Source organism: Lasioglossum baleicum, chromosome 17 (genome assembly GCF_051020765.1).
Source record: "Lasioglossum baleicum chromosome 17, iyLasBale1, whole genome shotgun sequence".
In the NCBI taxonomy this organism is placed as follows: Eukaryota; Metazoa; Arthropoda; class Insecta; order Hymenoptera; family Halictidae; genus Lasioglossum; species Lasioglossum baleicum.
Window position 1 is genome coordinate 4939793 of NC_134945.1, and position 13927 is coordinate 4953719.

General features: G+C 49.6%; 2 protein-coding genes across 2 annotated transcripts; both read right to left on the bottom strand.

The window, feature by feature from the left end:
• Window positions 1–2610: 2610 nt before the first annotated feature.
• Window positions 2611–7566, bottom strand: LOC143217539 (uncharacterized). The gene is made up of 7 exons (XM_076441925.1): window positions 6685–7566; window positions 4682–6609; window positions 4242–4363; window positions 3921–3972; window positions 3763–3846; window positions 3296–3464; window positions 2611–2673 (listed from the first exon to the last, which is right to left on the bottom strand). The coding sequence occupies exons 1-7, from the start codon at window positions 7564–7566 to the stop codon at window positions 2611–2613; spliced, it is 3300 nt and encodes a 1099-aa protein (XP_076298040.1).
• A 4245-nt stretch (window positions 7567–11811) lies between these two features.
• Window positions 11812–12829, bottom strand: LOC143217516 (uncharacterized). Its single transcript, XM_076441902.1, has 2 exons — window positions 12701–12829; window positions 11812–12597 (listed from the first exon to the last, which is right to left on the bottom strand). The coding sequence occupies exons 1-2, from the start codon at window positions 12798–12800 to the stop codon at window positions 12146–12148; spliced, it is 552 nt and encodes a 183-aa protein (XP_076298017.1). The 5' UTR covers window positions 12801–12829; the 3' UTR covers window positions 11812–12145.
• Between the last annotated feature and the right edge of the window lie 1098 nt (window positions 12830–13927).

Below are 13927 nucleotides of genomic sequence, written 5' to 3' on the forward strand. Positions count from 1 at the left end.
CTGGCGTAGGCAATGACGTGCTCATCGTTCTCTGGACCTTGCGTGAGCACGATTCCCAGGCCGCTGTCACTGGCATCCGTCTGGAGCGTGAATGGCTGCGTGAAATCCGGACAAGCGAGAACCGGCGCGGCCACAAGCTTTTCCTTCATTGTCCGGAACGCAGTTTCTTCTTCCTCGGTCCACCTCCACTTGGCATTCTTCCAGGTGAGCCTCGTCAGGGGTTCCATGATCTCGGCGAAATTCGGCACGAATCGTCGATACCATGCAGCCATGCCGTGAAATCGTCGAACATCTCGAATCGTCTTCGGAGCCGCCAGCTGTGCTATTGCGCTCGTCTTCTCAGGATCGGTCCGGATTCCTTGCTGATCCACGATGTGGCCGAGATAGCGGAGGCTGTCGACGCAGAATCGGCATTTCTCCGGATTGAGACGCAAGCCGGCGGCGCGGAGACGGCGAAAGACCTCGCGTAGATGGCGACGGTGTTCGTTGAGGCTCCGGCTGACGATGATGATGTCGTTGAGATACGCAAATGCGTTCGGCTCCATCTCCAGACCGATGATTTGGTCTAGGAGTCGCTGAAACGTGGCGGGTGCCGAGTGGAGGCCGAACGGCATCACCGTGAATTGGAATAGCACTCTTCCGGGCACGGTGAAGGCGGTGAGTAGTCGGCTGGCTGCTTCTAACGGGACCTGCCAATATCCGTTCTTTAAATCCAATGTTGTTAAGAACTTGGCCCCTCGCAATTTGTCGAGGGTGGCCTGGATATGCGGCAGCGGGTACGCGTCTTTCTCGGAGCGGTCGTTCAGGCGGCGGAAGTCGACGCAGAAGCGCGGTTTGCCGTCTTTCTTTTTGACGACGACCACCGGCGAGCTCCACGGGCTGCTGGATCGCTCGATAACTCCGTCTCGCAGCATTTTGTCGACTTCTTCGTCGATTACGGCTTGCATCACTGGATTGCGGGGCCGGTATCGTTGCTTAAGCGGTGTCTTGTTGAGCAACTTTATCCGGTGGTGCACTAGCGTGGTGCGTCCGGCCGTGGAGGAGAATTGCGCCAGCTCCTGCTCCAAAAATTTTTGGAATGGCTCGCGTTCGTCCTCCTTCATTTTTCGGAGTCCCATTTGGAGGCAGGGTTCGGCCAGACAGTTCGTGGCCCAGTTGGCTACCTCTGGCGGTGGTCGGACGGTCAAACGTAGCGCGGCGATGGCCTGGATCCCGAGCAGCACGGGTGGGCCCATCTTCGGTAATACGATGAAGTCTTCGGCGTGCTCGACGTCTCCCACGCGGAACGTTAAACGGACGGTGCCGGATGGATGCATCTCCGATCCGTCGGCGAGGCAGATCCGTTGATAACCTTCGGTGGTTCGGACCCCTTTCTCTTGGGCCCACGCCATCACTTCCGCATTGATGCACGAAAGCTGGGCTCCTGTGTCCAGCATGGCATCAATTTCTCTCCCCAGCATGACGATTGGCAGAAGTGGCCGCGGCATGTAACGGATTGACGGGCCCGAATTTATTAGCGCCGGCTCGGCGACGTCGGGCCCCGCGGCCCGTTTCCCGGTGGATGGCAATCGCGGGTCAACACGTCGTCGCGGCCGCACCGAGAGCAAAACTTTCGATATATGTTTCGACACTCAAAACGCTGGTGCCCGCGTTGCTTGCATCGCCAGCAGTGTGTTGTCGAGTGATATGGTCCCTCGGGTTGTCCGGAGCGGTCGACTTCTGGCGGAGTGCTGAGTCGCGTGAGTCGTGCCTCGATCGGTTCGGAGGCGGCAATGCTCTGTTCTGTGGCCTCCGCAGAGCTGACCGGCGCGGCGCGTGACCCAGTCTTCCGTTCGGTGGGGCCCTCCTCGGCGTCCTCCTGCTCTATTTGCTGAACGCGTGCCAGGAGGTCTCGAGCACTCTTCACATCTGGTCGGTAGATGAGCCTCCTATATTCCGGCCGCATGTTCTCAAATAGTAGATCCGTGCGGTGGCGATCGTCCATGTGTGCGCGTCGCATGAGCATGATGATGGAGCTCATGAACTCGTGGAAAGGTTCGTTGGCGCGCTGTCGACGCGTGCGAGCCTCGTTCTCCAGTTGGAACCGTGAGCGATTGGACGCGAATACCTGTGTGAATTCGTCGTAGAACTCTTCCCACGATCTGTTCTCGGCCCTACTGTTTCGGTACCAGATCTGGGCCGGTCCGCGTAGTAACTCGGGGACTCCACGTAACAAGTCGGCGTCGGTGAGATCGTACGTCTCCTGGAGCTCGGCCATTCGTTCCAGGAAGGATAGTGGATCCTTCCCATCGGTGATGTTGTCGGATTTGCGGAGTCGGTCGATGCTTCGGTATGGATCAGCCTTCTCGACGAAGGTCCTTTCGGCGATCTTGGCTGTAGTAGCCGTCTCGGCGGCGGCCTTTACAGTGACAGCTGTCACTTTCTCGCTGGCGGCCGCCATGTTCCGGGTGCTCACTCCGTCCCTCGGTTCCGTCATTTCGGAGGGCTCGTCGGTCTGTTGCTGTACGTAGTCGGTTAGTCGCTGGCACAGTTCCTCTGCGGTTCCGTTTGTAGATAGGTTACTACGTTGCAGCTCGGCAATCAGTTGGTCCTTCGTCAGCCGGATTCGTCTCATTCGGCTGTGGTCCTCGTGTAGAAGTTCTGTAGATCGCCGCTAGATGGCGGCGCGGTCTCCTGTCACTTCACGATTGCGACGCACGATTCACCTTCCGTCTTTCGGCACTAGGTGTCCGTCCCCGTCGTTTCGCGGCACTTCGCGCGGTCGCTAGTTTCACCCCGCGTTACTAGGTGGCGCGCGCGGCACTGTCTTCACTGTCGATCTTCGGTTGGCGACACTGGAACTCGCGGCTCGCGTGTTTTCGCGGTGAGTTAACCTCCAACACCACGTGTTCGGTTAACCTCGAAACTCGCGTCGCACCACGTGGTTTTTCGGTCGGCACTGTCGCGTGGTTTGTTCGCGACACTTTTAAAGTCCCTGTTCGGGCGCCATGTAACAAGTCCGAAATCTCGGACTTGTTACAACGGGAGCTCTCCCCCGTTGCCGGATGGCTCGCCGAGCCAGGGTTCGCGGCGAGGGAAGCGGACGGGAGACGGTAGTTCGGACGAGGTATGAAATAAAACAGAACGCGCGACGTAACTTTTGTGTCTCACAGGGCCGCGGTTCGCGAAGATTGCCGATAACGTAATGTTCGCGGGTGCACGCGCACGGATTCGCGGTTCCTGGATCTGGTGGTCGACGACGGGCGACGGCTCGTTGCGGTAAGTGCGGACTCTCCGCGACGGCTCGTCGACTTACTAGGATACGGGAACCGGCGGCTCGCGGCAATGAGTATTCGGGGTCGGTCAGGTCGGCGGGAAGGAAGACAGTCGCTCGACGGCGCGTTGAGTGGGCGAGGAAGCAACGGCGCGTTGCACCGGGTGTTCCGACGGCTCGTGGGAACGGCGACGGGAACTTCGGCGCGAAGCTATCGAAGGATTCGTTCGACGGCGCGTTGAACGGGCGAGGATACAACGGCGCGTTGCAAATGGTGTCTCGACGGCTCGTGGAGACGGCGACAGGAACTTCGGCGCGAAGTTAAACGGGCTTACGGATGCAACGGCGCGTTGCGCGGGGAACGGGAACGGTCGGGGTCAGGGTCTGAACGGCTCGTCAGGGTAAGGCGCTTACCAGGGCCCCGGTCGATCAAGCGGCTCGCCTGCTGGACTCGGAAAGAGACCGTGTCGTCTTCCGCGTTGCCTTTTATAGGCTAATTCGATGATTACCGCGGGGTACGCGGGTTGTGGTGTGTCCGCAGCGCCTGTCTCGAGGCGTGAAAACGCGGGAAGGTGCGTAACGATGTGTCGCGCCTGGTTACGAGGCGTGAAATCGCGCATTACGGGTTCGGTTTCGGTCGGAATCGTTCGGCGTGCTTCGGCAATACGCGAGTCTTCGCGTTAGTAACAGAGCTGTACTGGGCCCGCTGTACAGGTCTGCTACAAGTTTGTAAATAGTTTGTAAATAGTAATAAGTTATAGTTTGTGAATAGTTTTAAATCATATTCTTTGTGTGTAAATCGTAATTTGTACATTTTTTGTAGATAAGTATTAATATATTGTACACTAGCTTTCCCCGCCACGCGTTGCTGTGGCTCAGAATTTTTTAAATTTATGTTTTTACCTGTCACGGATGTGACATTTATATGTTTTATTATTATTATTTTATTATTTATACATCAGTGTTTTCGCAAACGTGCCACATTCACATAACTTGAAGTAAGCAGTTAGCGTTGTAGTTGTCCAGTGGAAAAAGTCGTCAAAACTTTTGAAGGAATGGACTTTTTCGTATGCTGATTTCTCATAAACGTCTGGTTCAAACCCCAGCTTTCTACGTTTAACCATTCTCGATTGATGCCGTCACAAACAGACAGACAAACACGGTTTTAGCTTTCTATGTTTAGTCGTTCTCAATTGATCCTTTTACAAACATACAGACAGACACGATCTTATGAAAGTAATAGTTTGAAAGGTTGATATACATGTCATAAAATTTAATTAAAGCCTTAACCTACTGCAATGCTTCTTGATACACGACATTCTTGACGGTCCTATTGGAAGTGCAAATGAATAGGTGAGAAGGGCTGCTAACTCGAGAACAGGCGACGTAAAATTGTCTGTGAGAGAAACAATCCGACCTAAGATCTACCCGGCAATCTGCAACGTCTGTCCCTGAGCTTTATTAATGGTCATTGCGAAGCAAACGCTAATCGGAAACTGAATTCTTTTAAATTGAAAGGGGAAGTTGGTTGGGATGATTGGGATCCTAGGAATAAAGACCATTTCACCCTTGCCACTACCTGTCAGGATCATAGCATGAATGACATGGCGGTGAAGGGCCTTAATTAACAATCTCGTGCCGTTACAAAGCTTGGGGGGGTTCAAGTTCCTCATCAACATTACAGGGACACCAATTTTAACTTTAAGAATATGAGCGGGAAGCCCGGGAACAGCTATTGACTCTAGGAACTCTGTAGGGTATTGAACAGACTCATCTGCAGTTACTGTACTGTTCAAAGACCTGTAGTGCATTTCTTCAGCTTCAAACATATCGAGCACTGCCGAGTTGATCGAGGTGGCCTGATCATTCGTTAGTGTTAGGATGGCTCTGTTACAGAGCCACTGCTCAGACTGATTAGATATGTTAGCAGCATCAGGGTACACTCGGGAGATCAGGTCTTCAATTGTTGACACAACATTACAGAGCTGGGGTGACAGTGTCACATTGTCATCGCTGCCGATAGTGCCATCTCCTATTCTGAGTAGGAGAGAAGAGAAGCTGGCACTCTCCTCGCTGCCGCCAAGTTGAACTCTCATGTTGGTGGTGAGAGTTACTTTTTCGATGGCAGGCCAAAGGGTGGACTGTTTCAAACATACATTAACTTCGTCGGCGCGGGTACCTCGGTAAACGACTGGCAAGATTTGTCGGAAATCTCCAGAAAACAAAGTGGTGATACTTCCCATGACAGTATTCGTAGATCTAATGTCCCTAATAGTGCGGTCCACAGCCTCGATTGCCTTCTTATTGGCCATGGTACACTCGTCCCAGACAATTAGATGGCAGTCTTGAATCACCTTAGCCAGGTCACTGTTTCTGGAGATATTACAGATTGGGGTCTCGCTCCTATCTAAGTCTATAGGGATTTTAAAAGTCGAGTGGGCTGTCCGACCTCCAGGAAGTAGAGTAGCTGCAATCCCAGAGGATGCTACAGCTAACGCTATCTTTCCTGAACTCCTAACTTTAGCCAGGAGGACACGAATCAAAAATGATTTCCCGGTACCTCCTGGAGCATCCAGGGAAATTATTTTGCCGCGAGAATTATCTACACTATCACAAACAAAATTGAATATTGTTTTCTGGTCGACAGTGAGTTGGTTTTCACGGGTCAGGTCACTTGCCAGTTCTACAGGGTCGTGGTTGGCCTCTCTATAGTATTGAAGGTTTGGTTCGATACTTAAATTTTGAGGAGATGGCATGGAGTAATGAGAGAGAGGCTGGCCTCCATTGGATTGGACAGCCTCTTCTAACAGTGCTAAGCCCCTATCATAGCACTGTTCCTCAACATCATGGGAAGACGTGTCTATAGACCTCCTTCGCCAGTCCCTAAACACATCCTCACAAAGACTTCTTTTAAATTGGTGCCAGAGTTCAAGAGGGTCTGAGGGACTACAGAAAATTAAAATGATGGCAAACAGTTCTCTCAGCTTTCTGGGGCTATCAGAGACTGCTGCCTCTGTCAGAGTTTGATGCCATTGCTCATCATCCTCTAACAGGCCTAGACTTCGACAGGCAGCCTGATAGGTTGGCTGGACCACGCCATTAATTGTCTTTAGGCTGGCGAATGAAGTGGGGCCTCGGATATTGTACAATAGCATCCTAAGGTGGAAACACTCTGTGTTATTGGGGTGGATGGTGAAAACTCGCCCAATAACATGCTCTTTCTTTACTCCTGGATGTCCTTCCACGGGTGTGCCCTGCTTTCTACGACAGAACTCTCCTCTTTGTCGGTTGAAAGTGTAGTACGAAGGAACTTCCTCGTACAGGAGTGTACTGGCAAAGGCGTCCTTTGTACACAACTTAAAGAAGGCCAGCAATGTGGTGTTTTTAGGGTTTTCCAGCCTTTCCTGAAGGTTTTAAGGCTGGAAGTAAACCCTCTGGCCATTCTCCAAGTGAATATCCAAGCGGATCACTGGAGGAAATCTCTCGTGGATGTGAAATGAGAGAATACGCCACACAGCCTCGGAGGTGCTAATGTATCTTCCGCTCTGATAAGTCGTGATCTCGTCCCTATTGTTCCTAACACCAAAGGTAGCCTGGTCACTACCTTTGTTCACATATTTGCAAATGTATTTTATGGACTGGACGCTGCTACAAAACTCTACATTAATATGGGCTTTTAAAGTTCTCGAAAGGACAGGGGAATAGGGAACTACCCAGGAATTGTCTACGATAATATCACGGCCACCGTACCTAAGTGTCGCAGTAAACCCGCCCTGAGCGGGAGACCTTCGCTTGTAGGTAGGATAGCCATCATCTCCAGTGATGGTTTCCCTCACGAATGCTCTGGGGTACTTCTTGCTACACCGACCTTCTCTCATACACGGTGACAGCAAGTTGAGAAAACCACAGGGCCCATGAACCATGTGGTTTTTAACAACACTGTAGAGTTCTGGGTCCTGTGCAGGGTCGGGAAACTCAGCTCGGATCACGTCATCGATCTGAGCTGGCCTGATCTTTTCTCTCAGCCAGAGAAGAATGTGGGCATGGGGGAGGCCTCTCTTCTGCCACTCAACCGAGTACATGTAGCAGGAAGCAGCTCCAAATAACTGATTTTTTGTTAGTAAATTAATCAGGACTTTGAGTTTCAGGTTAAAGACCCGAGATACTACATCATGTCGATCTTGGGGGCCTTGACCTGGCAGAAGTTCCCTTACTATTTCACCCCACCGTGGATTGGTAGTAAAAGTAATAAATAGATCAGGTCTCCCGTATTTGCGCACGTAGCAGAAGGCGTCCTGGGTACGTTGGTGCATGTACCTAGGGCCTCCTGTGAAGGTAGAAGGCAAGATTACCAACTAGCCCATATTTTGCGGGTCCTCATCCGTGCCCAAGGCATCTCGGAGGTGAATATAACTTTCCATCCTCAGTCTTGTCTGATTAGTTCTAAGATACGTCAGTCGCTCGGTCTCTATCTTGGCATACATATCTACCCAAAACTGATTAGTGAGTTGCCTATAATAGATTAGGGGATTAAACTCATTTTGACGGATCATCATCCTATACGCATAAAATTGGAGGGCCGATGTTTTCTTGCGGTCGTTTTCCTCGCCAGTGGTGGGGTCAACTTGGAAAATCAAGAAGTTGTAGCCGTCCTCCCCTCTGGGAAACATAAGAGGGTATTGGAGAGCGTCATAGGATCGGTGGGTCTCTGATATTCTCCTCAGCTCACCACCCCTGCCACTGATGATAATATCACGACAGCTACACTCCTGGTTGACCAGCAACACCGCTACCTCGTTAGTAGTGGGTTCGTTATACCGACCCCTGTGTTCCCCCCGAGGACGTCTATCAGCTTGAATAACTAATTGCAAATCCGGAATTGCTCCGGCAGGGAGGGTATCAACGGCGGACTTAAAACTCTGAACATAAGAATTGCTGTTGTGTAGCATTTCTTGAAGTTCCCTGAGCAAGGCAATGTTCATATTGGTAAAATTACCTGCTCGTTGCTCAGCCTGAGAGAGATAATCTGCAATGAAGTACAATTGCAGAAATTTCGGTTGAATTTCATTTTCGGAAGGCAAGAGGGAGCCGATTAAATGATAAACTTGCCCTTGGACTTTAAAAGTAGGCATGAAGTTACCCTCGGATATAACATTTGCTCCAAATGAGGTCATTTGAAATGCAGAGTTATATGAATGTACTTTTTTGAAGAAATGACGCGATTCAGGCCTATCACCGGTCAATAAAGAATTAAGTGGCTCTGGAGGCGACTGAATTAGGGGCAATCTGACCTTGCCAGAACTACAACACATTCCAACAGTCTCTCCCTTCCACTTCAAAGCATTGCAAAAGACACACACGCGTTCCATTCGTCCAATATCAGACTCCACGTGATAATTAATTAATGGATTATATTGAAATCCACCCATGTCTTTTCTTATCCACGGCAGCAGAGCAAGTCCCTCCGGTTGTTGTCCAGCGCCCAATAGACCAGGTTGGTGTCCTTCATTTGGTCTTCTTTCTTGCACCAACACTGCCTCATCACTTCTTCGAGTCGTATGTTGAGGCAGTCTAACTCCAGACGATCTTCCCTTTGTATAGAACTTTCTCTACTCCGTGAAGCCGAATGCCGCGCTCTATCAGAGGTGAAACGTAGCTCACACTCAGCCTCCGATTCAGTAGCTCGCGATCTTGAAAGTCGAGCTCTATTAGAAGCTAAGCGTTCGTTACGTTGAGTTTCTGATTCTCGGAACCTGAGAGTAGATTGTATTTCTCTCGTATCTCTCCGGCGTTGTTGACGATCGAGATCGTTCTCGTTTTCTCGAACACACCTGACTTTAGCGGCATTGTGCGATCTCCTTCCAAGATTCGGTCGCTTGCGAGATGGCATGCGTTCGTTTCGTTGAGTTTCTGATTCTCGGAACCTGAGAGTAGATTGTATTTCTCTCGTATCTCTCCGGCGTTGTTGACGTTCGAGATCGGTCTCGTTTTCTCGAACACACCTGACTTTAGCGGCATTGTGCGATCTCCTTCCAAGATTCGGTCGCTTGCGAGATGGCATAGTGCAAACGATTAAAGATAAAAAAGGATAAAAAAGGAAAAAAGATGTAATAAAGAAATAAAAAAGAGATAAAAAAGAGGTAAAGAAGGGGTAAAGAAGGGGTAGAATGAGTAGAAAGGGAAAAAAGGGTAGAAAAGGGTTAAAAAGGGTAATAAAGGTAAAAAAAGTACAAGGGGCAAAAAGGGGTAAGAAATAAAAATGAATGCAGTTGAATACAGTCAATAAGCAAAGCGGTATTCCAAAAAGGCAGACTTTTCTTCACGAAATGTGCAGAAGAAAATTTCTTTTTAATCTTCCAAGCTACTCTTATTAATACCACCCAATGCAACACTTTGCTTGCGAGAAACTCGGCCATCTGGCGGTGGCCGCGGTAGCTGGCGCCGCGTGGTCTCTCTCTCTCTCTCTCTCTCTCTCTCTGGAAGGTTTTAGAGCAAACCGCATTCGAAAAAGTCCATTCGATCAAAAGTTATTAGCAGAAATGTGCCGAAAAGAGAGCGAAAAAGTTGACTTTTTTCACTAATGACGTCACAACTTTTGAACCAATAGACTTTTTTGAATGCGGTTTGTTCCTAAACCTTCCCGAAGAAACGCCGCGTTTAACGGTCCAAACCCCAGCTTTCTACGTTGAGCCGTTCTCAAGTGTTGCCGTTACAAACTGTGACGTGGCAGTTTTGCCAACGTCACCCGATGCCGTTTATCGGAAGACCGGGTCACCCTCTGGCAGCCTAATACGCGAGAGGCGCCGTGGCGAGCGCTCGCCCTGGGTGCGAACGAGACCCATGGGCGAGTTCTAATATTTTTGAGCGTCGCGCCAATTGCGCGACGCGTATCTGCAAGACCGTAGTCGGGCCCCAGGGGGGACCCGAAGCACCTCTCCCGCCGAGGAAAACACAGAGACCGGCGCCGGCGACAATTGCAACACCGCGAGGAAAGAGGAATCGACGGGGCACAGGAAAATCAACCTGGAGGCGCCGACAAGGACGGACGATGCCAAGCAAGGAATCTCAGCTGTCTTGCCGTCGCCTCATCCGGAGAGAAAACGGATCGCTGCCGGATTGGCTCCTGTCGATCACCTCTGCGGGAAGTAGCCAATACCTACGCGACGCTGCCGGAGAACCACCGAATCGCCGAGCGCCAGGGACCGTCACGCAGGGCTAGGCCCTGTCCGAAAATCTATCCGCGATAGGTCGAACTGCGTGCGAGGGGATCAGAGCGGCAAGGGGGGGACGCTTCTCTTCCGCGTTCCCGAGACACGCAGCGAAGGATCACTTCTTCGTTGGCTCGAGATACCGAAAGTCGCGAGTAGAATTTGTACGATTGCGTAATTCTGAGTCTTTCGTGATCTCACGAAGAAACGCTGCCGGAGACGAGGGACGAGCGAGGCGAACAACGATCGTTGCCCTGGGTAAGCTTTCGCCAGTTCTCATTTCGATAAAGTGATCTTTCTCGCGTTGGCTCGGTAGTGTGTCGTGTCCGCGATCGCGTCGTAGAAACACCGATCTGATTTCGTAGCTGCCGGTATTCGAGACGGATTCGAAGTAATCCGCGAGGGGCGAGAATCCGGTGTGTAATAGACGTGCGGGGAATATATTTCGCGGGTGCCCGTGCTAGAGGTCGGATGGCGAGGACCCGCGTGTAGACTTGACCTCGCTACGCGCGGCGAAGGAGGAATTGCGAGCATCGGGCACTATTATGTTTTCGAGGATCCGCGCGTCATTGTCGTTATTATTCGAACCTCGAGTCGTCCCACGGTGCGACGCCGCCACGTGCTCTCGTCGTATTTCCGCGACGTGTTCCGCCGACGAGAAGCTGAATATAACGCGTATTCCATCCGAATCTGGGCGTAAAACGCGAAGGTCGCGTACGCCAACGTTAAATTCACGTTGCTGCCGGATTCATAGCGAAAGAGAAGAGAAAGACCGTAGACGGTCAAATCGCGCGTGCGACGGATCGCCGTCGCCGACCACCTGTCACGCGCCGGCTAACCTCTAAACGCTGCCGGTCGTTGTCGGCAGCCGTTCTGTAACCATCGTCGAACGAATAAAGTTGTGTTAGCCGAATCTCTGAGTCGTTATTGCGTGAGAAACCTTCTCGCCGCGGGGAATGCCTCGTGTTCCACCCGCGTAGAATCCTGCGACCATTCGTATTTCATCTTTGCGTACTATCGATTGTCGCGGGCTCGTATGGTCGTCTCTCATCGTGTTTGCTAGCGAATTTAGCGTGGCATCTTCTGTGCCTGGCGCCCGAACTTTGCGTAAGAGATCTCGAGAGACGACGAGCCTGCGTACAATTTTTGTCCCGGGTGGACCACGTTTCGCGCGGCCGAACGTGGCCCGGCGGTATCGCTTGTAAATACCCGGAGTCGCTATCGTTTCGCTAAGAAACGAGAAACGCCGTGGCAAAACATACAGACAGACACGATTTTATTATATATAGAGATAGAGATAGAGATACAATATATTAACACACATCTACAAAAAATGTACAAATTATATATAAAATTAAATAAAATATATTAAGTCTTTACATAATTCAATCATATTCTTTGTGTGTAAATCGTAATTTGTACATTTTTTGTAGATATGCGTTAATATAATAACACATATCTACAAAAATGTACAAATTATACAAATAAATTAAATATATTATTTATTACGCGTGCAAATAGTCCCGATTTCCCATTCCGAATAATTTCATGCTAACCCGTTTCATTCTCCGGTACACCGCGTACATGAATACTCGCGTCGAGACAGTGGGGAGTGCAGTGGGAGCTCGGAGGATCGCAGCAAGGCGCTGCGATCAGTCGAGCTGGGCGGAACGAGTCCCTTCTTTCATGAGACAGAGTTTACGCGAGCCTCGTCGTTCCTCCTGAGACTTATCATGGCATGGAGTCGCTGTATCCTCACGTTTACAACCACACTGTCATTGGGAGCATCCTGCATTACACCCTTGAGGGCAACGCTAGCGGTCATTATTACCAACCCCTCAACGCGAACCAGTGGTTGTCCACCAATCTCATTCACGGACCCCACTTTTCTCTCTTGGTCACCGTACTCGAGAGCTTCTACTCGGTGCACTCGCTCCTCATAACCCACGTACTCCCCTCTGCTGTGGCCCGAAGTGCCCCTGAGCGGGAGTTCACGGCTCCGCCCTGCTTCTTGCTCCCGAATCCCGTCAACTCTGATCTTAGCATCCGCAGTCGCCTCGTCCCTCGAGACGTTTATAATGCGCTTTTCACCTATGTTCGCGCCGTCCGCACGCTCCGAGTGACGGATCCGGCCGGCTACATAAAAAAAAAATTATCTTCCATCAAAGATAAAATTCCTTTAACAAAAAATTGTAATATTGTTTATCAAATACCATGTACGGGTTGAAATTTGACTTACATTGGACAAACAGGCAGGCATTTGGACACACGCATAACAGAACATAGACGTAACATTTTCCTTCCTTTGACACAGCATACTGCTTTAACGAAACACTCATTAGATTCTCATCGTTCTCATCGTTTTGATTTTCATAATCTGAAGATTAGTGACGAGGAATCTAACCTACAACGGAGATTATTATTGGAAACCATTCATATGATTAAACAACAAAGCGTAAATCTTAGGTACGAAACACCTAAGATTCATGATTACTACGCGGCATGACTGAATCAGTAATGTGTTATGATGATTTTTCCAATACAATTTAGATTCTACTTTCACATCTTCACAATTGTGTTTTTTCGTTTTACTCTCATTATATGAGGTACAACCAGAAATGAGTGTTGATATAATAAAATGTATTATATAAAAAGGAAACTTTGTTACAATGAATAACTTTGATTTAAATGTTCTGTACGCTGCTCAAATTTGCAGCCAGAGGTGACTTTGTTTCACCATATATCGATATTGTTTGGGATGCTGGTAAGCGGATGTGGGATTAGTTGAGAAGGATCGAATGGTCTTATGTGTAGGTCGGTTGGAGATCGCTTTATAGACGGATAACTGAAGGGTTCAAGCCAAATGATGTTCATTAACACTATTTATTGGTTAATATCGAACCCTGCCTCGGGCGGATTGAGTAGCGCGTGAACTATGGTAGAATGGTCGCGAACTCGATACGTTTGGCGCGAATGACGGATTCGACAACAAGATGCTTGAGGATAGCGGTGATCTCGGAGGTTCAAAGTGAACTAGTTCGATCGGTACCGTTCGTCACCTTCGTGCCCGCATACACGAGGTTCAACGAAAGGAGAGGGGGGACGTTCGTTGTTTTGATCGTTATTTACGATTCGAATTGAAGCGGTCGCGGGAGGTGGCGGATTCCCGAACAGATATCGATCAACCAATCAGTAAACTGTTTGTCTATATGTATGACACTTCACGCTCTTACTTTGGGTTAGCACATGGTTTCAGTTACATATTTGCCACTATAGTTGATGGATGTCTTTACGTAAATCATAGTTTATTCTAAAATGTTTTTCCCACTCTTTTTGTCGCAGCATGTCAGTGTATCAATTTTTTGTGATTTACTTGGCTGTGTTATAAATTCGTTTACAAAATTTAATTTATCTTACATAAATTTCAGACGTAATAAATGTTCTTTATGAAAATGATCCACATAGG

Coding starts and splice junctions, on each gene's coding strand:
- LOC143217516 (XM_076441902.1), bottom strand. CDS start 12,800: ATGAGTGTTTCGTTAAAGCAGTATGCTGTGTCAAAGGAAGGAAAATGT. Junction 12,598..12,700: donor TGCCTGCCTGTTTGTCCAAT/GTAAGTCAAATT, acceptor TTTTTTATGTAG/CCGGCCGGATCCGTCACTCG.
- LOC143217539 (XM_076441925.1), bottom strand. CDS start 7,566: ATGCACCAACGTACCCAGGACGCCTTCTGCTACGTGCGCAAATACGGG. Junction 4,364..4,681: donor CAGACGTTGCAGATTGCCGG/GTAGATCTTAGG, acceptor GGTTAAACGTAG/AAAGCTGGGGTTTGAACCAG. Junction 2,674..3,295: donor CCGCCGGTTCCCGTATCCTA/GTAAGTCGACGA, acceptor GTGAAGTGACAG/GAGACCGCGCCGCCATCTAG.